We start from the raw sequence: 26,253 nt of genomic DNA on the forward strand, positions 1-26,253 counted from the left end.
GTGGTAGACCAGGCGGAGGCGGAGCAGCATAAGCGGCCGTGGAGGTAGTAGTGGAGACGCCCCAGAGACCTCGCTAGACACTGCAGCAGCCCGTGGATGCTAGGCACGCCCTGCCGCCACGGTGGTCCATACCTGTCCAAGGTCGTCTCCCACGGATGTAGCCACCTGCGAGGTAGCACAGATAGATTAGTAAGAGGGGTTCCTCACCATGGGGGTGGGGGAAGACATGGCCCCACCCCGAACGCAAGGAAGACCCTAAATACAAAATACAACGAGGAAGCTGAGCGGGGCAGGAAAGAAGACGAGAATCGGATACCAAGGGAGTTCGCGGGAGAGCTTTCCGACGACTTCCTGGCAGACCTTCGCTTCCCATAACCCCCGCACAGCAGTGAAAAGTAATATGAAATGAAACAGAATACTGCCCTTGCGATTCACTTCATAGAACTTAAGGGGGAAAAGATCAATTCCAGGGTAAGAGCGGAAATTGATCCATAATAATATATGTTATCATAAAAATATATATGAAAATAGAACAGAATACTGCACTTGCGATTCCACTTTCACAGAAAATATCGTAAAAGGATCAATTCCCGGGTAAGAGCGGAAAATTGATCCATAATAATATGATGTTATCAAAAGAAAAATATATTGAAAATAGAACAGAATACTGCACTTGGCGTTCCACTTTCACAAAATAATTAGTAAGGATCACTTCCCGGGTATAGCGAAAATTGATCAAATTAAATTTATGCAAATAAAAAAATGAAAATGAAAAGAATACTGCAATTGCGAATCCACTTTCATTGCATTCTATCATACAAAATAAAAGGCTCGTGCCGAGCGCAATCACGCTCTCGGCAACGAACGCACAGGGCAAAAATATAATGAAAAAGAGTACTTACATTTTTCACTTACACACTTTCGCCCAAAATACATGACTCGGCGCGCGAGCGCGCCCGCCCTCGCACCGAGACATAATTCAGGGTTCATTCATGAAAGAGAGGAAATCGCCGCATCTACGGCGATAGCTCCATGTTGGTTCATAATTAAGTAATGAAAATGAAAACAGTGTACTTACAGTTTCATTTTCAAGTCAAACAAACCCTTAGTAGAAAACACAATATAAACAAAGCATACGACGATGAAGCGGGCAGAGAGCGATGACGAACACGTCCTTCACACCCGCGGCCGAAAGCAAAAGTGATTTGTTTACCTCCCAGTCGCGCGCCGACAAGCAGTTAACTACCGTTCTCCCCTTGTTCGAAGCTTACGACCGTTCCAGCTGCCGCTAGCTGCCACTAGCTACTTCCTATTGTTAAAGGACCGATGGTTTGTATTACGTATCGGAACAAATGAATGGTTGCTTTGCATAATAACACCGGAGTAGATCTGTCAACTTACTATATTGTATGTGATAGACCTTTAATTATTTTAACACATTTCCGCTTCTAGCTTTCAAGTGAGCAATGATTGCTCTCCAGTTCAAATGTATTTGAGATTCAACTTAATACTTTACTGATTGGCATCAAATGGTTTCTAATTTTCAGTTTAATGTCATAGTCCTTTTTCCTTCTATCTACATAAAATGACCACTTGCAATGACAATATAGGTATTAAGAATATGTTGAAACTTATTTGTGTGTTTATTGCAAGAAGGAACAAATTGCCACTCAAAAAACCCCATGGGACATTTTTGAATTTATGTGCCTGAATAAATGTTGGTTGCAAACTGAATTGAACTATCTATTACAACATTTATAAATAAAGATTGGTGATATAGAATATCACTATTGCATAGTGTTTTCAATGTAGCATGTGTCAAGGTAGGATCATAAGCCTTTTGAACATAAAAATATACTGCAATAGTTGTTTGTTTCCTTTTGTAATATTAATTTCTATAGTTGTTTGTTTCCTTTCTAATATCAATTTCTAAAGTAAAAAAAAATTACAGCAATAGCTTTTTATTTCCTTTCAAATTCATTTCTAATATGAATTTCAAAGGCACATAATGAGTCAAGTGTAAATATAGTTTTCCAAGGTCAACATTAGGTCATGATCACATTGTTTAAATACAATGTTAACTGTAAGTTACCTTTTTTTTTATTGATACATTCGGGAATTAATATTCCTCTATTTACAACAATCAAAATTTAAATTCTTTGCATGAATACTATGTTATACAGGCGGCCCGCGGTTAACGGCGCAATCACTCAACGGCGAATCGGTTTTACGGCGGTCATCAAAAATATTCATTAAAAAATATGGCATTTTAAAGGTATCTTTACGGCACAATTTTCAGTTAACAGCGCCGTTGTCTAACGAGTTCATACATTTGTAGAAATGCCGTTCAGACCATAAAGGTTATGCAAATTATGTTAACAAATTTTATGGAGAGTTAATACGTAGGTATTAGGGTAAAATGTATGCCTCTGACGCTGTTCTATGCCGAAAATATAGAGTTACTTAAGTGCAAATTTAGCTATGGATGTGTCGATTTATAAATGTTCATGCTTTTGTTTAAAATGTATATGAAAATGTATTACGATAAGGTATTTTTATTTCTGTACAGAAATATGATACAAAGGCAGCTTTTGAAACTGCCCTTCACGTTATCAAATACGATGCTTTTTCATGGTCTTTCTTGTGAGCCGCCGCCTGCTGCTCTTCCGAAAACATTGATCTTAAAAAAGTGCAAATTAGCGATCGATCTGTCAATTTTATAAATGTTTATGCTTTTATGTTTAAATGTGTATGAAAATGTATTACGAATAGGGTATTTTTTATTTCTGTCCAGAAATATGATAAAAAGGCAGCTTTTGAAACTGCCCTTCAAGTTATCGACTACGATGTTTTTTCAAGTTCGTTCTTGTATGCCGCCGTCTGCCGCTCTTCCGAAAATATAGAGTGAAAAAGAGTGCAAATTTAGCGATCGATGTGTTGATTTTTTAAATGTTTATGCTTTTATGTTTAAAATGTGTATGAAAATATATTACGTAAAGGTATTTTCATTTTTGTACAGAAATAAGATACAAATTAAGGCAGCCTTTGTAACTATGCTCCACGTTGTCAGGGAATGTTTTTTCATGTTCGTTCTTGTCCGCCAGTTCCGAAAAATGCATTGTGTTATTTTATCAATTATGCATCTTTTCCATAAATCCTTTAAAAAGTTATACATTATTTCACTGTATCCAAGAATATGGTATGTATTCTCATATTATTGTATTTTAAAATACTACGGCAAATATAAGCCAGTATTCCGCGGAGCGGCCAATGTTGTGGTTTGAAATCAGCTGATGAATATGAGTTTGTTTCACCATAACGCAATTCTGAGCGAATGCTCTTACTTCTAGTTAGCATAAACGAATATCTAGATACTTGACTTATAGGAGACAAAGTTATTTTTCCTTATACAACGTGTTTTTAGGTGGAAATATTTATTGAATATCTCGTTGTGAATGTGAACTACTTTTTTTTTCGTTAACAGATTACGTTAGCGGCATGTTTATTGTGTAAAAAATTACGTGATTCTGTTCGCAATAATCCTTTATATCATCGTAATACGAACTTTACGTTATTTATCTTATATCAGCGTGAAACCAACAGTAAAATGTGTTCTTTCAAGCACAGTAGTTTTGATTAAAATGATTTTATCCCAATTTTATCAACAGTTGTGTTTGATGGCATACGTTTACTGCAGTTTTATCCTTGTTGCTGATGTACGATAACAGTCATTAGCAGTTTGAACAGTTTTCTCAGCTTCAGTTATAACTAGGTTTAAATTTAACAGTATATTTCCCGATTGATCTTTAATCTATATTGATCTTTGATCTATAGCGAATAAAGTTATTACATTAAGATAACTCAGTTCTATTCTATACATAACGCCATTTATAACAACTACGGTAATGTTGTACTGTAGTACGATGATTGAAATATAAGCAAAACGGATGTTATCCAGTTCGGTTGTACTTAGAAAAAAAATGATATTGTTATGATACAATAAAGTTTTATACTTACTTACCTGCAGATATATACTTAGTTTTAGACTCCGTCGTCCCGACAGAAATTCAAATTTCGCGGCACACGCTACAGGTAGGTCAGGTGATCTACAGTCCCGTCGCTGGGTGGCAGGAATAGGAACCATTCCCATTTTCTATCAGAATTTTTCTCTCTACCACCTGTCTCCTGCGGGGAGGCTGGGTGGGCCATTAATCGTATATATCTGCAGGTAAGTAAGTATAAAACTTTATTGTATCATAACAATATCATTTTTATACATTCAACTTACCTGCCAGATATATACTTAGCTGATTGGCACCCTCGGTGGTGGGTAAGAGACAGCTAAATACTGAGTAGACAGGTAAACAACAAACATTGTAGGTAATAAATAAAAACCTTGGTTCCTATCTGTTTAGACGGAGGGTTGACTACCTAGCTATAACTTAGGAGTCTACTCCGTCTCAAGAGCCTCAGGGAGGATGTGACCTATGGCTAAGAGTTCTTGTAGGTCTGTCAATGGGGTCTTATCCACTTACTCGACAAAACCTAATGGCCTTTGTCAATGGGGTCTTATCCACTTATATGACAATACACCTATGCCTAGTGGCATAATTAAGGAGCACAACACCGATCCCGATCACCTGATCCTAACACGAGGGTTAGTGCTTAATTTGAAAAGAGTTATCCCCTAACTCCTTTCAAACCCCCCCAAGAAAACACACTACGTTAAATAAAATTAACTCACTAGTTAAGGATCAGTGTCGGCTCCCTCTCCCAGCAACGTATCCGTGGACACGTATAAACCAAGAGAGAAGGATCTCTCTTAGGTTAACTTGACATCCTCCGTGTAATGGGAAGTCAACAAAGCGTTGCATCTCCCGTATTTTACAGCTAATATGTCCTTTATGACATATTATTATGGAAAGAACAAGAATTCGCAAAAGCTTGTACTTCATGCGCTTTAATTCTCAGCTGTTTGAAGGAATCATCAAGTCACTTATGAAGTGCTTTAGAGATCACACTTGTCTCAAAGAAGACTAGTGTTCTTTGACATGGATCTCTTCTGGATGAAGCCTGAAGCCTGAAGTCTGGCTGGCTCCTCGCGCCTGTCTGGCGCTTCTAGCCTGGCGAATGCGCCAGGCTAGTTCTTATGGAGCTTTTGGCGCATTGCGCCAGGCTGGCGCTTCTGGCGCCCTGTGCTAGGCTGGCACTTATTTGGTGCTTTGCGCCTGGCTGGCTCCTCCCCACTTGCTGGAGCTTCAAGCTTGGTAGAGTCTCGAGGCTGCCTGGCGATGTCCATCTCGGACACTCTTATCCGTCTGATTTGTTCGCCTCTGGCGCAATTGCGCCTGTTTTGGCATTTGGCGCCTGGTTGGCGCTACTTTGTCCGAAAGTCCTGAACAACCACAATAGTTTATCAGGAGACTGGAGAAGGGTGGAAGAAATTCTTCCACTTTGAGCTTTTGGCCTCTAGCCAGGGGAGGTGATTGTAGTCAGCTCCATCCAGTAGACGATAGGATATCTAACAGTACGAGAGAGAAGATTCTTCCTCCGAGGAGGATCCTTCATGAGTACTTCCGTTGCTAACAAGATCTCTTCTTACATGTTGATGAAGTTTCTTGTTGCCGAATCTTCCCTCTCCTTGCTCGAAGGAAGGGAAGGAGCCTGGAAGTCGAAGGAGACTCAGAGCTGAAAGTGGGCTGACCCCTGATTTCTTAGCTCTTATTATATCACTCTGAACACCTTCTGGGAAGCCTTCCGAGCCCTCATCGCATCCCAAAGACTCTGTAGGCAAACGTTTTAAAACCATCTCTTCTTCTGTAGATGAAAACATAAGGACCCTTCCTGGACAACGAAAATTCTATCTGAAAGCGTTGAGTCAGGAATAGAGGGTTTTAGTTCTTTTCCCAGACATACTATGCTGGCAAGAACCCATTGCCGAGTCTCCATTGAATCTGATGCGAGATTCCAATGCACAAAAAAAATTCACATGTCTTCTTGGTAGTTTAGGACCCAGAGAAACAGAATTCCTTCATAAAACTTCTTAAAGAAGATTGATGAGGAGCAATTCCGTCTTGTCGGAACATGGAATCTGTGGCCACGAAAAGATCCCATTTGAAGCACATGATATCCTATTCTTGTCGTATTGAGGTATCGTATATGATCCCGAAGATCTTAATCCTCTGCTATCTCTAATTCCCTATGTGGTTCACAGAGGTATCGGAAGAGGACAGTTTCCTCATTCCATCTAGCACGATCTACAGCAATTCTATGCCTTGGCTATGACTCATGTCATTTACCTTGAAAAAATCCTCTCATTCATATCCACTTCTGGTCAGTCTGCACGTAGACTGACTCAGAGTGGAGAGGTTGTTAAGGTCCATTTATAATAGATACTGATAGAATATTCAGACTCTTGGAAAAGCCTTCCGAAACATGCTGTGAGAAGAACGTGACATCCGTGAATCCAACCTCTCGAAGGCCAACATGGGGCGAAAAGCATCATCCTCTCTTCCTCTGACTCCATTATTAATCTTAAAATATCTGTTAAGAATTTATATATATATAGGGGAAAAAAGACTAATGTTTATTCCCCTTTCAAACTGGATGGCGTATATTGCTACCTTTCTTGGTTTGAGAATAAGGAAGCATTCTAGAGGAAGCTTCTTCGTCTTCAACATTGCGAAGAGATGTATGAGGAAGACGTATCGCAAGTTTCCACAACTCTCTTGCCAACTAAGGGTAGACAGACGTTAATAGTTATTATCGAAAAGATTCTCACGGACGTGCAACCTTGTGCAGCGAACCTCTAAAGGATCGTTACGTTCCGTGTCTGTGTTCCAACAGGTTCTCTCTTGTTAATGCGAACAGTGGCGAAAAAGAGATTCCGGATTCTCCTTGAGATATGAGAGAGCTGTGGAATTGGCCTTATTGATTTTAAAAAAATCCTTTCGTCCTTCCTTGGGATCGAACCCCCTTTCAATTAGACGGGGAACGAAATCGGGAACGAATCGTGACTTTACTTGGCCTGTTGTCAGAGAGGCTACTGAACCCTTTGGTTAGCAACTCGCTATATCGAGAAAATATCAAGTCCACTAAAATGCTTGCAATTCTTTTAGACTATGTGCCAGAACATCTGTACCTCCGTCATGGTACCCGGCGCCATCTTATATGTTATTTCCGTTTCTTGGTAGGAAAAAACTCTATAGGCGTAATATAGTCCATTCAGGGAAACAAACTTCTACCACGAAGAAAACGGTTCCCATTAGACTAACCCATCTCCTCACTAAGCATGCTCCGTTCTCTAATAAGGCTATGCTTTCGTAGGCATGAAAGCATTATATAATATAGTGCTCTACCTCGGTAGAATAATCTATAATTCTGTTACATTGCAGTAAACAGCATTGAAAGGTTGTAAGAGATCTTTCTATTGAAAGCTTCTTAGCAAAACTCAGACAATGTTATTCATGCTTGCCTACAAATCCCTTCAATTCGAGGCTAAGTACGTGATTGTAAGGGAGAGAAACGTACAGTCAGTCAATGCCGAAGGAGAGAGAGATGTAACCAACCAACCATGACCGAGAACCAGATGGTACTGTATTGGCTTACAGAGACAGCAGTCTTCTTTCGCTGTCTCAGTACATTCTTCCTGAGTTGCCAGTTATTCCATTCAATGAAGGAATATGGTAAAATTATTCTCGAGCTTAAGGAAGTATCCAATAATGCATATCTAAGCGAAACACCCTTCTTTAAATAAAGAAGCTAAGTCGGTGTTGTCATAAGAAACCCTTTAAGTGTAATCCTTACCTAGGAAAACCCTGGAAGGACACAGGGAATTCAGTTGGCAACCATAGTAATTACGGTATGCGCATATGACTCGACCATACAGTATTCCTATACAGAAAATTCTCTATTCCATTCTTTCCTTGCCGAGGCAAGGAGAGAATGGAAAATTTTACTATCTTCGTTCTTTTCTTAATAGAACGAACTAGTATTATCCAAAGGAGATCCCAAGGGAGAACCGAGGATCGAAGAGAATCTCTTGGACATAAGACTAAAAGGACATATTCTTCGCGTCTAACTTGGAAGAGCCTCTAATCAATAAATGAGAGTTCCTCCGAATCTTGTCCAAGAGAGCTATATGCTAAGTATTGAGATCTTTGTAAATGAGAACTAACCCATTAAGATACAAAGAGTATAGGGAATTAAATCCAGGCACTCGTTAAGTCTTCATGATTTCCAAACAAATCGCGGAAGGGACAGGATTCCAGTTCAGATCTAGGGTTTACGAAAGGGGGAAGAGAAAAAAAAAAAAAAAATTGATGTTCTCTTTCCGCAGTCATTCCCTAACGCCGATGAGTATGAATGAAGGAGAGAGTCCACGTTGAGAGGAACTGCCTGTTACAGCAGTCTTCTGAATATTGGAGAAGGGCTTCTCTCAGTATCAGAATCATTCTGACAAAGGCGACGGCCACCTGTGCGACCTCTTGCGCCTTTGTAGGTCACTCACGTACTGAAGTAGAAGAGCCCCTATTCGGTAAAAGACTGGCGGAAAAAGACTCTCTCTGTTCCTTTGGAAGAGAACTAGAAGTCTTTTCTATTCTCTTGCACGATACAACAGATCTTTCCAATTTCTGAAGTCCCGAAGAGGAAGATCGTTTCCGAGGAGAAGAACTGTTGGAAGGCGACCCCAGCCTGGAGGATTCCGCATGTCTGGAACGTTCCGCTTTGGTGGAAAGTTCTTCGCACTTGGAAAGTTTCTCTTGTGCGGAAGGTTCCGCGCGCCTGGAAAGTTCCGCACATCCGGAAAAAGATTCCTGCTTGGAAAGTTCCGAGCGTATGAAAGGCGATCCGCGCCTGGAAAGTTTCGTGCGTCTGGAAGTTTCCGCTTGTGCGGAAGGTTCCGAGCGCTTGCAAAATTCCGCTTGTGTGGAATGTTCTGCGCGTTTGGAAAAAGATTCCTGCTTGGAAAATTCCGAGCGCCTGGAAGGCGATTCGTATCTGGAAGCTTCCTCGCGTCTGGAAGGTTCCGTTCTCTTGGAAGGAAACTCGCGCCTGGAACGTTCCAAAGGTTCCGTGCGTCTGGAAAAAGATTTCTGATTGGAAAATTCTTCCGCTTGTTCAGAAAGTTCGGAATGTTCCGAGCGCCTCGAAGGAAACTTGCGCTTGGAACGTTCCGTTATTGTGGAAGGTTCCGTGCGTCTGGATAGTTCCGAGCGCCTAATAGGCTCCTCACTCTTGGAAGGTGCCTCTTGCTCGGAACGATCCATGGAACGATCCTTCTGTTTGTCCACTTGATTCTAAGGCTCTTCGCTCTTGGACATTTGTTTTCGATTTGAAGGCGCCTTGCGCCTAGAAAGCTCCTCTCTGTTAATCTCTCCCGGAAAGTTCCTCCTGCCTGGAAAGGGCTTCTGTCCTGCCTGGCGCTTCTCGCTAAGATGGTTCTTCTAGGGCTGAAGAAAACCACTCATCTATAGGAGCTAGTTGCTTGGGAGAAGGCGGAACATTCTCAGGAAGCTCGGACACAACTCCACGCTTCATGGAAGAAAGCGAAACAGGAGATCAAACTCTGGTTCTCGCTTGGAGGGAGGAACGCGGCTCGCGCTTGGACTGTTGGAACGCGGCTCGCTGCTGGAACGTGGCTCCCGCTTCTAGCCCAGATGGCACTTAGTGTTCTCTTAACTTTCCGAGAACACGCTAGATCGTCCGAACTCCAAACATGTCCATTCTTTGTCTTTTCGGATGCAAGATGAAGAATCGAATGAAGAGACGCACTTTTTTTTTTTTTTTTTAGGACGCCTTTCCAATGGCGAACTTGGCAGTCTGGGACGTTCTACAGATCCTGCCGAGGGGACGCCTGATCGGTGGGGATTCTCCGTAACCTCCGTAAGGCTTTCGACATTCCTTCTCCTCTGGGCTTGGGAGCTTGGAAGAGGACTAGGCCTGGGAGCGAGATGGAGCCGAACAGAACGCACCCTCCACTGCACTGGAAACACTATATTCACTTCTTACCTTTTTTAAGAGCTCGCATTATGAGCTCTCTAGATTTATTCTTCAAATTTTCACAAGATGAATTTGTAGTTTCTGTGAGGTAAGAAGGTGATGAGGATGCAACAACTAGTATTGTTAATACTCTAATTGCTCATTAATACGAGACATATTAACGCTTCTAAAGGAAGCGTTTTTAGTAATATGCTTTCTGACTTCCTTGAATAAGAAGTTAAGAGTGTTTAAATTCCTCAACCAAGCTTTTTTAAAACTTCTTACACATACTAGTGAATAGATATTAAAGTTTCCTTTATTGCAAAATATGTGAGTGTCTACCGACAAATTCGGTAGTTTCACGTAAATTTTTTCTTCGAAAACTCGAAGCTAAATACATTAAAAAGTTACTAAAAGCGTATGCCGAACCAAAGACCCAGTACTTCCCTGCAAAAGACAGCCCAGAAGATCGATGGCGATGAAAAACGAAAATCAAGTCAGGAGGTACCACAAACGTTGTTTACAATACGGCCGACAGAAAAATTCTGATAGAAAATGGGAATGGTTCCTATTCCTGCCACCCAGCGGCGGGACGGTAGATCACCTGACCTACCTGTAGCGTGTGCCGCGAAATTTGAATTTCTGTCGGGACGACGGAGTCTAAAGCTAAGTATATATCTGCAGGTAAGTTGAATGTATAAAAAAAAAAATTTCTCGTTCAGTTGTTCATGGCTGTACACGTTCACGCAATGAGTATAACGTTAAAACCATACTTTCATCATTCTCTTTTGCTGTTATTGAACTTATGTAACTAGAAGATGGATAAAGTTAGGCCATTGTAATTTGATCTCTCATAAAATCGGACTATCGTAAGACTAATGATCATACTTGAACACTACAGCTACCTGTACACTGTATAAACTTTTATTATATCTTTACATACTCTAGATACCCAAAGGATTAAAGCTAGGCTTTTTTCACTTTACAGTATTTACAATGCTATAATGTACTGTACAGTAAATTCTATAGTACTATACTGCATAAATATAATTTTACTTATTGCGCCGTTGTGGGATTACGGAGCCTTTGACTGGTCTAGTTTCGAAAGGTGTGCGGTGGCCGTAGGCTTTAAAATCGCTTAGCGTCGAAAATCGCTTGGCGTTGGCGGCCAGGAACGGAACCCCTGCCGCTAACCAAGGGCTGCCTGTACTTCATTATCTGGATTTTCCCGTTAACCATCTTGCGCATTATGAGGCAACTTTTTATTAACCACAATTTGTGCCCTGTGTTGGCTCCAGACATCAAAATATAAATTGTACAAAATATTTTTGATGCCCAAAATGTAACAGATGAGCTAATGATGTATGGGGAGAAGGAAAACCATGCAGTGATGGAACAAGACCTAGACTATATTTCTGTTAGTCTTAGAATATATTTCTGTTACCCAGGGGAAAACAGGTTTCTGAGGCTAAAGCTGAGGTGGTACGAATAAAAAAATAAAAAAAGCAAACGAATATTGATGAAGAAAACTGAATTAGGACAGAAACCACATAATAGCAAAAATGGAGAATCCAATGCATGACAACTCCACGTAAGAAAATGGTGAAAATTATGTTAATCGACAGAATCTAAGCTGAAAACAAGTGTGTCAAGGCCATCGCAAACATTACAACAGCTAATTATTTCAGTACACTAGCCAATTAGTACTCTTGAGGAAGTGATGACTGCTAGACCTAGTGATGGAGGGTTATTGGATTACATTGACCAAAAATATAGTACTAGGAAGTATGCTTCTATCTCTACATAAGGAACATAGAATGGAATATATTCTACGCTAGAACCAAAAACCAAATTAATTACAAAATTCACAAACCAATCGCCCAGCTTAATAGGAAAAAAAAATTCTGATTCTGACATATGGCAATAATGGCCACAGCATATGAGAGAGAGAGAGAGAGAGAGAGAGAGAGAGAGAGAGAGAGAGGAAGAGAGAGAGAGAGAGAGAGAGAGAGAGAGAGAGAGAGAGAGAGAGAGAGAGAGAGAGAGAGAGAGATTAGTTACACTTACTAGAAATAAGAGAATCTGCACTAATCAAAATGTGACCTCTATCAAGAAACAAAATTTAACATCCCATTTTGGTCATCCTCACTTTTCCCATTTATAAACGGTCTTTCTACACCAGCAACAACATCAATCTTTAACAAGGGCAACCATCCAAAAGAATTCAGGAATATAAAAGATAACACCAACTGCATACAACCCTTCCATCCCTAATCACGTTTCCTACCGATAATCAAGAGATGAACTATAAAATATTTTTCCATGAATATACTTCTACTGAACTCTTAAGACCTAATGTTTACTTAACTTCAATATATATTTTCTTATTAAAATTTATTTGTATATCCTGGCATATTGTAATAACTAGAAACAATGGGAATTCTGTGTCGAATTCCCTTTCAGCGTCACAAATGAAAGATCCCTTAATTCTTAAATTTTTATCATGGGCGCCTAAAATTAGATGCATTGATGAAGTACTGTACCATCAATAAATCCTAAAGGCAAACAGACAAAAATTATGGACACAAATCTCATTTTCATAAATAAAAAGATAATAAGGTTTCAGACCATCAAGAATACTATATTTAGTTTCTTAAAACACAATTAAGACTATGTTAAACTAAACCTATCCTAAAATAATAACCACCCTTCACATGACATGTAAATTAACAAAATACGTACCTGATTTGCTTCATGTGTTTCTGCCTGGACTGATGTTGGGCTCTGGAGAGGAGGTGCAGCAGGTGTTGCAGGTGCTGGTGTCTGTGGTGCAACTGAGGGGATGTCTGCAATATCAGCTGGTGGTGGAGCTGGTGTTGCTGGGGCTGGAGTATGAGGTGCTGCCACCTCAACAGGCTGTTAAAATACCACTGTTATTCACCATATACACCTTAAAAAATTTGTGGCAAATAAACACTTCATTCATTAGAGTCTAAGCTAGTTACATAAATGTCACCATACCTAAAAAATGGAAGCCATTGTAAATCTATTAACTCTTTATACAAGCAAAATACAAGAACCAGGAAGTTGCTGTACTTACCTCATCAATGGTAATGAGTTCAGGTGGGGGAGCAGCAGGCGTTGGTGGCTGAAGCTCTTCAACAGGTGCTGGGGCTGCTGGTGTCTGAGGTGCTTGTGGAGACATAATCTGGTTGTTCAAATCTGAACGTTCTGAAGCTTCTGCTCGACTTCTGGTTGTGACATTCAACACCTGTAACTGAGTCATGGAATATTTTTAATTTACTGTAACTTAAAATCCCCTTCCTTTGACATGATTGGAAAACTGCAATTAAAAAAAAAAAATAAAAACCTACCAAAAAGAATAGTAACCATCACAAACTTCAGTCAAAAGCTTATGATTCTGATAAAATAGCTAAATGACATGATCCTCTGTGGGGCCAAAGTACCAACTGTTAACCCTTAAACGCCTATTGGACGTATTTTGCGTTGAGATAAATTGTCTGTCGGGTGCCGATTGGACATATTTTACGTCAACATAGAAAAGTTTTTTTAAAAATCTGCGGAAAAATACTTATAGGCCTATCAGCCTAAAACTTTTGAATCACGCACCTTGGGCGATGCTGGGAGTTCACGGATCAAGGTGTTGATTTCTTTACAATCGTTACGCAGGCGCGCAAGCGCGAATTTCTTTCTTATCGCACTAAAAAGTATCAGTGACACATCTCAGAAATTATTTTGTCACTTTGACATAATTTTTGCACCATTTTAAATTAGCCGTTACATGGAGTATTATATATGAAAATGTGCGCAATTTCTTGTAGAATACAACAAAAAAATACTCATGATTGTAGCTTTTATAAGTTTTGAAATATTTTCATATAAATAACGATGTGCCAAAATTTCAACCTTCGGTCAACTTTGACTCTACCGAAATGGTCGAAAAATGCAATTGTAAGCTAAAACTCATATATTTTAGTAATATTCAATCATTTACCTTCATTTTGCAACTAATTGGAAGTCTCTAGCGACAATATTTTGATATATGGTGAAATTATGAAAAAAGTTTTTCCTTACGTCCGCGCGGTAACTCTTCCGAAAAAATCATACGTGCGATTGTCGTAATGTTTGCACCATTTTAAATTAGCCGTTACATAGTTTTATATATGGAAATGTGCGCAATTTCATGCACAATACAAATAAAAACAACCCATGGTTGTAGCTTTTATCAGTTTTGAAATATTTTCATATAAATAACGATAAGTGCCAAAATTTCTACCTTCGGTCAACTTTGACCCTACCGAAATGGTTGAAAAACGCATTCTAGTAATATTCAATCATTTACCTTCATTTTCCAACAAATTGGAAGTCTCTAGCACAATATTTCGATTTATGGTGAATTTATGAAAAAAAAAAATTCTTACGTCGGCGCTGTAACTCTTACGAAAAAATCATACGTGCGATTGTCGTAATGTTTGCACCATTTTAAATTAGCCGTTACATAAAGTTTTATATATGAAAATGTGTGCAATTTCATGTAGAATACAACAAAATATAATTGAAGGTTGTAGCTTTTCTCATTTTCGAAATATTTGCATATAAATCACGATAAATAGAAAAAAAAACCACGTTCTGTCAACTTTGACTACCGAAATGGTCAAAAAACGCAATTGTAAGCTAAAACTCTTACAGTCTATTAATATTCAGTCATTTACCTTCATTTTGAAATAAATTCGAAGTCTCTAGCACAATATTTAGATTTAAGGTGAATTTTTAAAAAAAAACTTTCCTTCCCTCCGCGCGCGGATTCTCCACCGCATATCTCCGAAATGCGTGTCGCATTCTCGGAATATTTGTTGTTTCATATTAGGCATTTCATAGAGTTTTATCTGTGAAAATGTGCGCAATTTCATGTAGAATACAACAAAAAATAATTGAAGGTTGTAGCTTTCCTCATTTTTGAAATATTTGCATATAAAAAAATATTTCAAAAAAATTTGACATTCTGTCAACTTTAACTCTTCCGAAATGGTCGAAAGCTGCAATTGTAAGCTAAAACTCTTACAGTATATTAATATTCAATCATTTATCTTCATTTTGAAACAAATTGGAAGTCTCTAGAACAATATTTAGATTTACGGTGAATTTTTGAAAAAAACATTTTTTTACGTCCGCACTTTAAGAATTCATGCACCATTTTGTGATAATATTTTCTCTGTGTTGCTTTGATCATTTTACAATGTGTTATATACCAAAATGATCAAAATTTAGTGTACAATAAAACGAAAAAAAAATTAACTCGTTAGCTTTAACCGTTTTGCTCACAGCGCGATTTGAATACAATTAAATATGAAATTTTGTTTTTGCGCTATCATATATCGCATTACTTATATATGATAGATATTTTTTTTTAATTTCTGATGGTTGCATACTAAACTTCAAGCAATGACAAAAAAGGAGCCAAAAATGAACTCTTAATCTTGAAAACTAAGCGCGCTGTGATTTTTTGAAAAATATATTTTTTCCGCTTTGGCGCTCACTCCGAGACCCCCTCGGCATACGGGAGACGATTTTTATTATACCCCTTAGGCGTTCAAGGGTTAAGTATTCAACTTAGGAGTAAGTCAAAATAGTTTGTTACATCTTACTTTACATGAGATCATCCTATTCAAGTAAAGAACAATTTCACATTAACTAAGAATGGGAAGTAACCTTAAATAATTAAATGCATTACAATCTTGTGAAAACTCTCATATACCTTAACCATGAAGGGCAACAATTTATTTTAAATTACCATTAAAAATGTTCACACCGTACAGTGTATCCAAGTACAATTTATACTTTATCAAAATGTTACTGTTTTATATACTTAAGACAATATATTACAAATGAATGAATCTGCAAAAAAATAATACTAAGTGTTCTTTGTATAAACATAGCTTGCTTAAATTTTCTTTATTTAACCCTAAATTAATGCCAGAAATATGGGGAGAATTATACTGAATAGTACACACTGCTGACCTCACTTTCCAAGTAAAACCACCTAGTGAAAACAAAATCCCAAGAATAGTCTTTTGAATACAAACCTTTCCAACTGCAAAATGCATACAACTTTATAAAATGTTTGACTGACATCCATGAGCAACGAACACTTTCTTTTGCTATTTTCATACTTCTTGCTTCCTGTCTCAGACAAACATGTAAATTATACTTGACAGAACCCTGAGCAAACACACAAATTCCAACAAAGTACAGATGACTACGACCACGAACATTCCAAATCCATTGGACTGCCCCATAAAAGACTTAAAACTAATTTTATACATTTGACAAAAACATGTAACTAAAAATTATGGTACTATAAACTCACCTCATCTTCTTCATCCATATCCATTTCAATTTGTTTCCTCTTCTGTGCACGTCCTCTGGTTGATTTGACAGGAATGACCTCTACTTCATCAGTGTCACGGACCTAAAATAAATTGAATATGACAATTTTATAATAAAATCAATTTTTTATATACTTACCAAATAAATTACAGCGCTATAAGTTTCTAACACTACAGCAGCTAAATATTTGAAAAGGTTTGGAAATCACAGTAGCACTTTTGTTTTGGATGCAGGTAACTTGCCCCGACCACTTTCGAGCAAGAATTAGTACAACGTAGCTTAACGGATAAATTTGTTTGTGCTCTATGTCCATATACCCTACTAAGTTTCAGAAGTGAAGCGACAAATTTCTGAAGATTCCGTTCTAAATTCACTAACTGGCAACTACAAATTGTAGTTGAAAAACAGTGAAAGGTCTATCAAGCAAAATAAAGCTAACATATGATGCACAAATATCAAATCTATGATATTTATAACAATCATAAGAAAAAATTACGACAATAGTAATTATTTTAAAGTATAGTAATTACTTCAAACTATAGAAACGAAGCAATTTGAAATTCTCGTTCAACACAGGATTAAAAACATTACCAATGTATATTTCGAGCAATGTGGAAACAGATATTTAATATCATAGTGCATTACCAGTTATTTTAGCAAAGATGTATAAAACCATACAAGTATCAATAGAATGTAAAGGGAAAATCTCCGCGACATTAAACAATATCAACCATGAATGCACCTAGATTCAATAGAGAAGTTGGGTGTGGTTGGTAGTTCTGATTCTAGCTTCTAGGACCAAGCATAAAACACATCTTCGAGAAAAGCTCTAACTGCTGCTGCTACCTTCAAGTGACAAGGCTAGTTCCGGGCATAGCAAGGGTTACAATGCAGGGCCACTGTCTGTTATTTAGGCAAAGATAGAACCATCAGGACCGACACCAGGACCTGTCCTTGCACCTAGGAAACAGACTTGCTATATAAAAAATAAGAAAGACGGTCGCAAGCAACCAGAACACCAGTAAAATCACCAAGAATGACCTCATTAGTTATTAAATTTTGTTGTCATGTATGTCTGTCATGTATTGTTGAATGCGTAACCAAGTGCCAGTGCTCAGAACTATGGACAGCCAAATTTTTCTTGAATGCCAGAGAGGGACAATATCCTTGATGTCATGTGCTCTAGCCTGCACAGACTGTGGCAGAATCATCAAGAGTCAAATATGGCTGTCTAATAGCTTTACATAACCAAAAAGAGATTGTATTCTTGGATCCTCTTTCTTAGAATGGCCCGTGCTAACAAAAGCCTACGAAATCCTGGCCTGAGATGTAATGTCCACTTAAGATATCAACGCAGAGCCCTGACAGGACACAAGAGTTCTTGAGAATCACCGCCCACAAAGTCATCCAGAGATGGAATGGAAAAGGAGGCAAACCTGTCATCCTGCACTGAAGGATTCTGGGTCTTAGCCAGGAATTCTGGGACAAATTCGAAGGACACTTACCCCCAACCCCTGGTGTACTTCACATCATAGCTCAGGTCATGAAGCTCCCCCACTCTTTTCGAAGAAGCAAAGGCCAAGAGGAAAACTGATTTGAGTGCAAAGTACCTGTCTGATGAACGACGTAAAGGCTCAAAAGGAACTTTAGTGAAACTACTCAGGACCAAGGAAATATCCAACGATGGAGGCTCAAGTTCCCTCAAAGAACACGACTGCTCAAACGCTTTAAACAGGAAGGAGATTTACTAAGATGAGATGTTAACACCTCTAAGATGTAACACTAAATTGAGGGCTGCCCTGTAGCCTCTAATAGTGGAAACAGACAAGCCTTTCTCATCCCTAAATAAGACTAAAATGTCTACTATGCGCTGAATAGAGGTTTTGAGTGGAGAAAAACCCTGTTTATGACACCAATCTCAGTAGATTGCCTATTTACCTAGGTAAACAGCAGAGGTAGATTTCCTGAGATTGCTGGACATATGTCCTGCTGTCTTCTGAGAAAAGCCTCACGCTCGGAGGAGATAATGGATAGCCTCCAACCGTGAAGAGACATGGATTCTACCGACTGGTGGAATCTTTCCACGTGCGGCTGACAAAGAAGATGCCGCCACAGGGGAATCTCCCTCGGCACCTCCAACAACGACAGCAGATTCGGACACCATTCCACTTGCGGCCACAGAGGAGCTACTAATGTTATCCTGAGATTTTGAGAGCTTATCCTCCTGTTCAGTACTTGGTGAATCAAACAAAATGGAGGGAAGGTATACAATTCCAGGTTGTCCCAGGGATGTTGGAACGCGTCCTCCGCGAACGCCAGAGGATCTGGAACCACAGAACACAAAACCTCTAGTTTCCTGTTAAATCAGGTCACAAAGAGGTCCAGCATAGGTCTCCTCCAAACCTGGAAAAGCCTGTCCACCACGACTTGATGAAGGGACCACTCTATGCCTAAGACCTGATCCCAACAACTGAGCTTGTCCGCAACCACATTCCTTTTCCCTGGGATATACCTGGCTGAGAGCTCTACTGAATTGTTGACCGCCCACTGGTGAATCTGAACTGCCAAAGCGTGGAGTTGACGCGAAACGTCGCCCTACTTGTTCACATAAGCGACCACCGTGGTGTCTGACATGAGAACTACAGAACGTCCCTCTAACTTCTCCCATAATTCCTTCAGACCCAGAAAGACTGCCTTTAATTCCAACATGTTATGTTACCGTCTGTCCTCCAAACTCCAAATGCCCAGAGTAATAAGGCCGCCTAAATGAGCGCCCCAATCTGCGAGGGAGGCAGCTGAAAAAAGAAGGAAGTCCAGTAGCAGGGAACGTAGAGGAACACCTTCCAAGAGATTCTCATCATCCAACCACCAACCAAGATCTTCTCTCACTTCTAGTGACAGAAGAACCCTTAACAGGGGCGAGTCTCCCGCTGGAGACCAGAAGTCCCTTAGTCTCCATTACAGAGACCGAAGATGAAGTCGCCCATGAAGGACCAGATTCTCCCCAGAGAAAAATTCCCAGAAGAACCTGCCAATGATGAGCTGACTGATCCGGCTGCGACAGGTCATACGCCACTACTCTAAACTTCTCCAACCTCTGATCCGACAGAAAAACCCTCGACGCTGCTGTATCAATGACCATGCCTACATAAAGAATTCTTTGATTGGGTACAAGATTCGATTTCTCTAGGTTCACCAAAATGCAGAGTTCCAGACAAAACTGAAGTAGGCGATCCCTGTCCTGCAGCAGCTTCTCTGTGGAACTCGCTTAGACCAACCAGTCGTCGAGGTACCTCAACAGACGGGATCCCTTGAGCATGAGCCCAAGTCGAGACGAGAGAGAGAAGACCCTTGTAAACACCTGAGGGGACGTGGTCAATCTAAAGCTCAAGACTTTGAACTGGAACACCTTGTCTCCGAGAGAGAAGCAAAGGAGCTTCCTGGACGATGGATGAATAGTGATTTGGAAGTACATGTCCCTTAGATCTATTGACAGCATGAAGTCATTTTCCCTTACTGCTGCCAACAGATTGCAGGGTCTCCATCTTGAACCTCGTCCTCCTGACAAAATGATTCAATGTGGATAGGTCGATCACTTCGGAGAATCTGGGGAATGCACTCGCCTGAGCAGAGGTCTGTCCGAGAGCTGGGGGAAGTCAAACGATAGTAGATACCCTACCTGAAGAACATGTGGTCATCCAACTTGGGCTGAGACAACGAATGAGAGGGTCCAGCCGAACAGCTCACCGCCAGTCTATCGCGTCCTCCAGCTCAGTCTGAGGAAACAGGAACTGAGAATTCAACAGATCCCAATTCCTGAGTGCAACCCTTCTGCAGACCTGTCAGACACAATCTTGGCAATGGGCATCGACCACAAGTCTAACAACGGTGACAAGGACGGCCCCACTGACCTCACTTGCTCCAAAGTCAACCCTGGCTTGAGACATGTGACTTCTGGGTTAAGATGTTAAGGCAACAAGCAGATAAGAGTTCATAGCGTAATACTTCCTATGCCCTGTAAGGGATGGAGTAAGCAACTTGGAAGAACCCCTTGACCGAAGAGATCCGTCCCGGTCTAACACAAAGGCGTTCACCTTCTGCAAGAGAGATTGGACATGCCCCAATAAAGGAAGCTGAAAAGATGACGTAGGATCTTACGTAGCCCCCAGCAAGGCTTCCAAGCAAGTAAGAGTGAAAGACAACTGAACCAGAGTACTACTCTCCAGATCTCCCTCCTGCTCTGGCAATGGAGACTGATGACGAGAAGAAGATGCAGGCTTATTCAACACACCTTCCTTGTGCAAACCAACTGCAGACCCGGCAGCCAAAGAACCTGGGGTGCCAGCCAACACAGACACCAAAGCCCTGTATGGACTGGAGCCACACACCAACTCTGCGACGAATCAATCACAACACTAGGAACACTACTACGAACACTCACAACAGGCGACACGTACGTGCAACAGAGAAGCATCTCGAACTTTTGATGCAGAACTAGAATTCCTCGGAGTCGAACCACGAACAGCATCATTGGGAGGGGAAGGCGAACATTCCAGCTGTACCAATGCCGCACTCACAACCTTCGATCTTTTCGCAGGCATCATAAGATTCTTATGACGACAAATAGCCACTGAAGCAAAAGCAGCAGATGTGCGAGGCCACAACACGCTTGTGTCCCGATGAAGAGGACAATGCAGCAAAAGCAGATTGTGCAGGGAATGGAGATGAAACACTAACACTCAAAAACACAGACATGCCGCTCTTCACTCATGGACAGAGAAATAACAGAGTCCTTAACCCTCCAATGCTTGATACTTCATTGCGGTGGAGATGGAGGCGATGGAAGGAAGACACCACCCCTTCCTTACGCACCCTCTTGGCAGGAGAGGGGGGAAGGCGACACAACACGTTTGCTCACAGCAATCCTATGCTCCAAAAGAGTCCAATCTCTTAAGAACCACCCGACATAAAGCCTCGGATGGATCTGTAAGAGAGGACGCAGACAACATGGATGGAACAGGAAGTCACGGGAGCAAACAATGACAACACAGAGGAGCGAAGGAGCGAGGCAGCGCAGCAACCCCAAGCGACCACACCGACATAGCAGGGAGTGACTTTACCAACGACGCTGAGAGACGTCACGGCCTCCCCCTGACCCAAACTAGCGGCAGAGCTCTAAAAAATGGCTGACCGCGAGCACCAACATAGATAAGGCCAGGGGGAGGAGGCAGAGAGAGAGAGAGAGAGAGAGAGAGAGAGAGAGAGAGAGAGAGAGAGAGAGAGAGAGAGAGAGAGAGAGAGAGAGAGAGCTTCCATGAAATGCATCAGCAAACCCTCCAAGGAGGGTAAACCCCACAGACCAAGCGCCACCATTTTGGATGCCTCCGATTCTGAAAGAGAAGAAACTGGCGAAATAACCTCTTCCCTCTTGGGAAACAAATTAACCACCAAGGGAAAGGGGACAATATAACATTAAATCTGCCTGAGGGCCTCCCGATACTTCCAACGACGAATTGATGGAAGAAAAGGAAGGAGACACAGGTACACAAACTCTAGCATCATGGGGCGTGACTGAGGAAGACAAAGCATCTGGGTGAGGAGATGAAAACCCTTCCCACAAAGGAAGAGTCGAAACTCTACAATGCTCCCTCTTACTATAAAATATCTTCAACTGTGACTTAGGCCACACCCGACATTCCAGGCAAGGATTCATCATAGTACAGAAATTAGCACTACACCTACTGCATGTGGAATGGGGCTCCAAAGCTGAAGAAGCCAGGAAACGAGAACATGAGAAACCTGGAGTCCCCAGGCACATATGTTGGTGAGGCCAAGAGGATGCAGAGGAAGCCATAATAACACAACACACACTCAGAGACAAGCAGGAGAGCAAAAACAGGCAAAACAACCAGGTTGGACGGAGAGTGAGCAACCGTGTCACTCACCCAGGTGGTTAAGAAAAAGACTAAACGTGATAGCGTGGGGCGCTCGGTCTCTGACCAGTTTTCACCCGCTATACACACGCGTTGCCAGATCTCACAATTTCTTGCTTTACAGTCTCCTTGTTTGACTGGATCCAGCTGGGAACTAGAAAATGATCCTATTGTTAAGATCAAAGGTTTGTTCACGTATGAACGATTGGTCCGTTTAGCTACATTGTACCTATTCTTCCCTGAAAGTTGGTGGGGCAAATTACCAACATCCAAACCAAAGGAGCACTACTGCAATTTCCAAAAATTTACAATTTAGCTGCCATAGTATTAGAAACTTATTGCTATTTAATTACTTGGTAAGTTACTTTATAAACTTCTTGTGTATTGTTAGTCTTTTTTTAAATGCAATTTTTATGGATCATACAATATATACCATATTCATTACCTTAACAGAAAATTCAGGTTAAAGAGTCAAAATTGTGAAATTACTTACCACTTCCAAACTAAGATTTTCAACTTCTCTGTCTCCAGCCATACCAAAATCTTCATTTTGTGATGGCTCTGACGTGAGGTGACGCTGGTAAATCCGTGCCAGTGGTCTTGCATGAATCGGTCTCCCTGGCAGAGCAAACAGCTTTTCAACTCCTCCAGTTTCTTTCCAGTGCATCAAACGTTTTGTGGGAGGAGCCAGGTCAAGAGTGGTCACTATGTCAGTGGTGTCAGAGAGCTGAGCCTTCATCTCCTCTCCAGAGATATTCTTCACTTCATCAACTATAAGTTTCCTCTTTCTTTTAGCTCTTGGCCAACCAGACTTAATAGCTGAGGCGTCTACAGGGGCCAATGCAAAGCTTTCTTCTTCATTTTGAAGTAGTGTTGTCTGTTCATGACCAGCAGCTTCATCATTAGCATCTTGAGCAGGAGTTTCTGAACTTTCTGCTGGAGGTGCCTCTGCAGCTTCTGCTGGGTCCTGAACTTCAGGTTTTGGAGATGATGGCCTAGAACCATCATCAGAGGTTGGTGGGCCAACAGATGGAGGTCCTCCAAATCTATCTAGATCCCCAGCATCATCATCAGAATCATCATGTCTTTCTTCTTTAGGTTCATCAAGGCTGGGGCCATCTCCAATGGGAGTGTCATCAAAAAGCCCACCTTCAAATAAGCCCCCGGCAATGATATCCTGACCCAAATTACCCCCAAAACCATCATCACGAATGGGCGCCTCTAGATCTAAAGCTGTAGTATCAGCACGGCCTGCAGCCAATCTCGAATCCTGTTCTTTGGAGACATTAGCTTCTTTCTCTTTATCTAATGGAGTCCCCTCACCAAAGATGAGATTGGAATGATCAAGAGTCTGGTCCATAGGAGATGCATCCCTCATAATATCTGGAGGTTCCTCAAAGCCCATATCACCAAATCCATCATCTCCTGTTACTAAAGAAATATTGCCATAATCTTCTCTCATGGTAATTTCTTCTGCTCTTGACTGGTTCAAAGTAAACTGTGCCTGGATATCAACATCATTTAACTCAGGCATGGCAGTATCGAAGTCATGGAAAACCTCCGGTAAAGTGATAGCACTTACAGCTGCTTCTCTAATGTCTTCTGGCAGATCTACCATGCCAGGACGGAAGGCCATTTTAATCTTCACAAAAGCTTCATTGCAGTCTGCTAACAGATATTTAGCTTTTCTTGAGTAGATACGGACCACACCCAATAGTAGATGTCCAGATGTGCGCAATGCCATTTTTACCTGTTTGCAAAGAATTAACTTTTAAAATAAACTATGTACCTGAATAAGCCAATATAAACTGTTAATCATTTTGAGCAAACTCATTTCAAATTTTTTATATTTATTAAAAAAATTAGAGAAACTAATATTTGTGCCAAACTAACCATCAATAATGATGTCTGTTATCAAATCATTAGCTTGCATACACAGAACTTAGGATGGAACTAAATTCTAGTCTGAATTTCACAAGCTGTAACTTGCAGCCTAAAAATTAACAAATAGAAAAGATGTAGCACTTACCTTTGGCTGCAGGATACCATCCACAGATTTTTCAATGTTTGTTTCAAAGACATGAGCTTTAGTTAGTTTCTTGTCCCAATGCGCAGCCAACCAGATACGGGCCAACGGGCCCTTTTTGGCCAAAACAAAATGTGCATAAAACATGATGGCTCAATTCCTGTAAAGTAGAGTAGAGAATTCTATGTAAAAATCTGAGCTATAGTGTGGCACTTTTGTACACTAGTCTTTCCTTAATATGACCCCCCGAATGGGGTTACAACCTACGGCATGCATTCAGAGTGCATAGAAGAGAAATCATGGGTTCCTTGTGGCATCCCTTTAGCTTACAATTGTAAATTTTTCACTTATGACAAATTTTAAAAGTAATTTGCATTTTTCCTAACTATACAAACCTGAGGTCCTTTAAATAAGGGATTACTTTCAGCAAAGCTGGAACGGCTGTTAAGGGGGCCGGCCGGCTAATGCCATTTTTTAAAGACAGGACTTTGACATTCATACCACTTAATAAGGTGACTTAGGACACCTCCAAACCCCATATGATTTTCGCCTCTGACCTTCGGTTTTGTGACACCAGGGCAATTTATCCCGAAAATAACCAATTTTCAAATTCTATCTCTTCCCCTGATGCTTAATATTAAGACCTGGTATTACTACCATATATAGACCTGATGTAGACCTCCAATCAAACACGTTTTTTTTTTTTTTTTTTTTTTTTTTTTCCAAAAGTCATTTTTTTTTTTTTTTTTTTTTTTTTTTTTTTTTTCTAGATATGATATTGTTATGATACAATAAAGTTTCATACATACTTACCTGGCAGATATATACATAGCTATCGACTCCGTCGTCCCCGACAAAAATTCGAATTTCGCGGCACACGCTACAGGTAGGTCAGGTGATCTACCGGCCTGCCGCTGGGTGGCAGGAGTAGGAACCATTCCCGTTTTCTAATCAGATTCTCTCTTCCACCTGTCTCCTGCGGGGAGGCTGGGTGGGTCTTCAATCGTATATATCTGCCAGGTAAGTATGTATGAAACTTTATTGTATCATAACAATATCATTTTCATACATTCAACTTACCTGTCAGATATATACATAGCTGATTGACACCCTTTGGTGGAGGGCAAGAGACAGCTAACTCCTGACTAGACAGGTAAACAACATATGTTGTAGGTATTTATAGACCTTGGTTCCTCTGTGTTTCTAGACGAAGGGTCGACTTCCTAGCTATTGCATAGGAGTCTGCTTCGTCTCAAGAGCCTTAGCAAGATAGTGATCTGTGGCCAAGAGTTCTTGTGGGTCTACCGATGGGGTCTTATCCACTTACTCGGTCGAGCCTAATTGGCATTTGTCAATGGGTGCTAATCCGCTTATATGACAATATGCCTATGCCTATTGGCATAACTAAGGAGCGCAACACCGATCCCGATCACCTGTTCCTAACATGAGGGTTCACGCTAGAATTGAAAAAGTTATCCCCCAAACTCCTTTCAAACCTTAAAAAAAAAAAAAAAAAAAAAATCACTAAGTTAAAATAAATTCAACTCGTTATTAAAGGATCAGTGTCGGTTCCTTATCCCAGCAACGTATCGCTGACATGTATAAACCAAGAGAGAAGGATCTCTCGTAGGTTAAGTTGAAGTCCTTCGTGTAATGAGCAGTCAACACATAGTTGCATCTCACATATGTTAAAGCTAATATGTCTTCCTGACATATTGTTACGAAAAGAACAAGAATTTGCAAAAGCTCGCACTTCATGAGCTTTTAAATTCTCAGCTGTTTGAAGGTATCATCAAGTCACTTATGAAGTGCTTTAGAGATCACCATTGTTTCAAAGAAGACTAGGACTTTCTTTGAACTGGATCTCATCTGGATGAAGCCTAGCGCCTGGCTTGCGCCTGGCTG

General features: G+C 40.6%; 1 protein-coding gene across 1 annotated transcript in view; it reads right to left on the minus strand.

The window, feature by feature from the left end:
- Positions 1–24,508, minus strand: part of LOC135219551 (double-strand-break repair protein rad21 homolog) — a gene marked incomplete at its 5' end in the record, with an annotated part of 89,434 nt that extends 64,926 nt beyond the window's left edge. The window contains 5 exon segments of the mRNA XM_064256404.1: positions 12,724–12,897; positions 13,082–13,258; positions 16,370–16,471; positions 22,816–24,072; positions 24,352–24,508. Coding sequence (XP_064112474.1) covers positions 12,724–12,897; positions 13,082–13,258; positions 16,370–16,471; positions 22,816–24,072; positions 24,352–24,495 — 1,854 coding nt within the window.
- Between the last annotated feature and the right edge of the window lie 1,745 nt (positions 24,509–26,253).

This window comes from Macrobrachium nipponense, chromosome 1 (assembly GCF_015104395.2).
Source record: "Macrobrachium nipponense isolate FS-2020 chromosome 1, ASM1510439v2, whole genome shotgun sequence".
NCBI lineage: Eukaryota > Metazoa > Arthropoda > Malacostraca > Decapoda > Palaemonidae > Macrobrachium > Macrobrachium nipponense.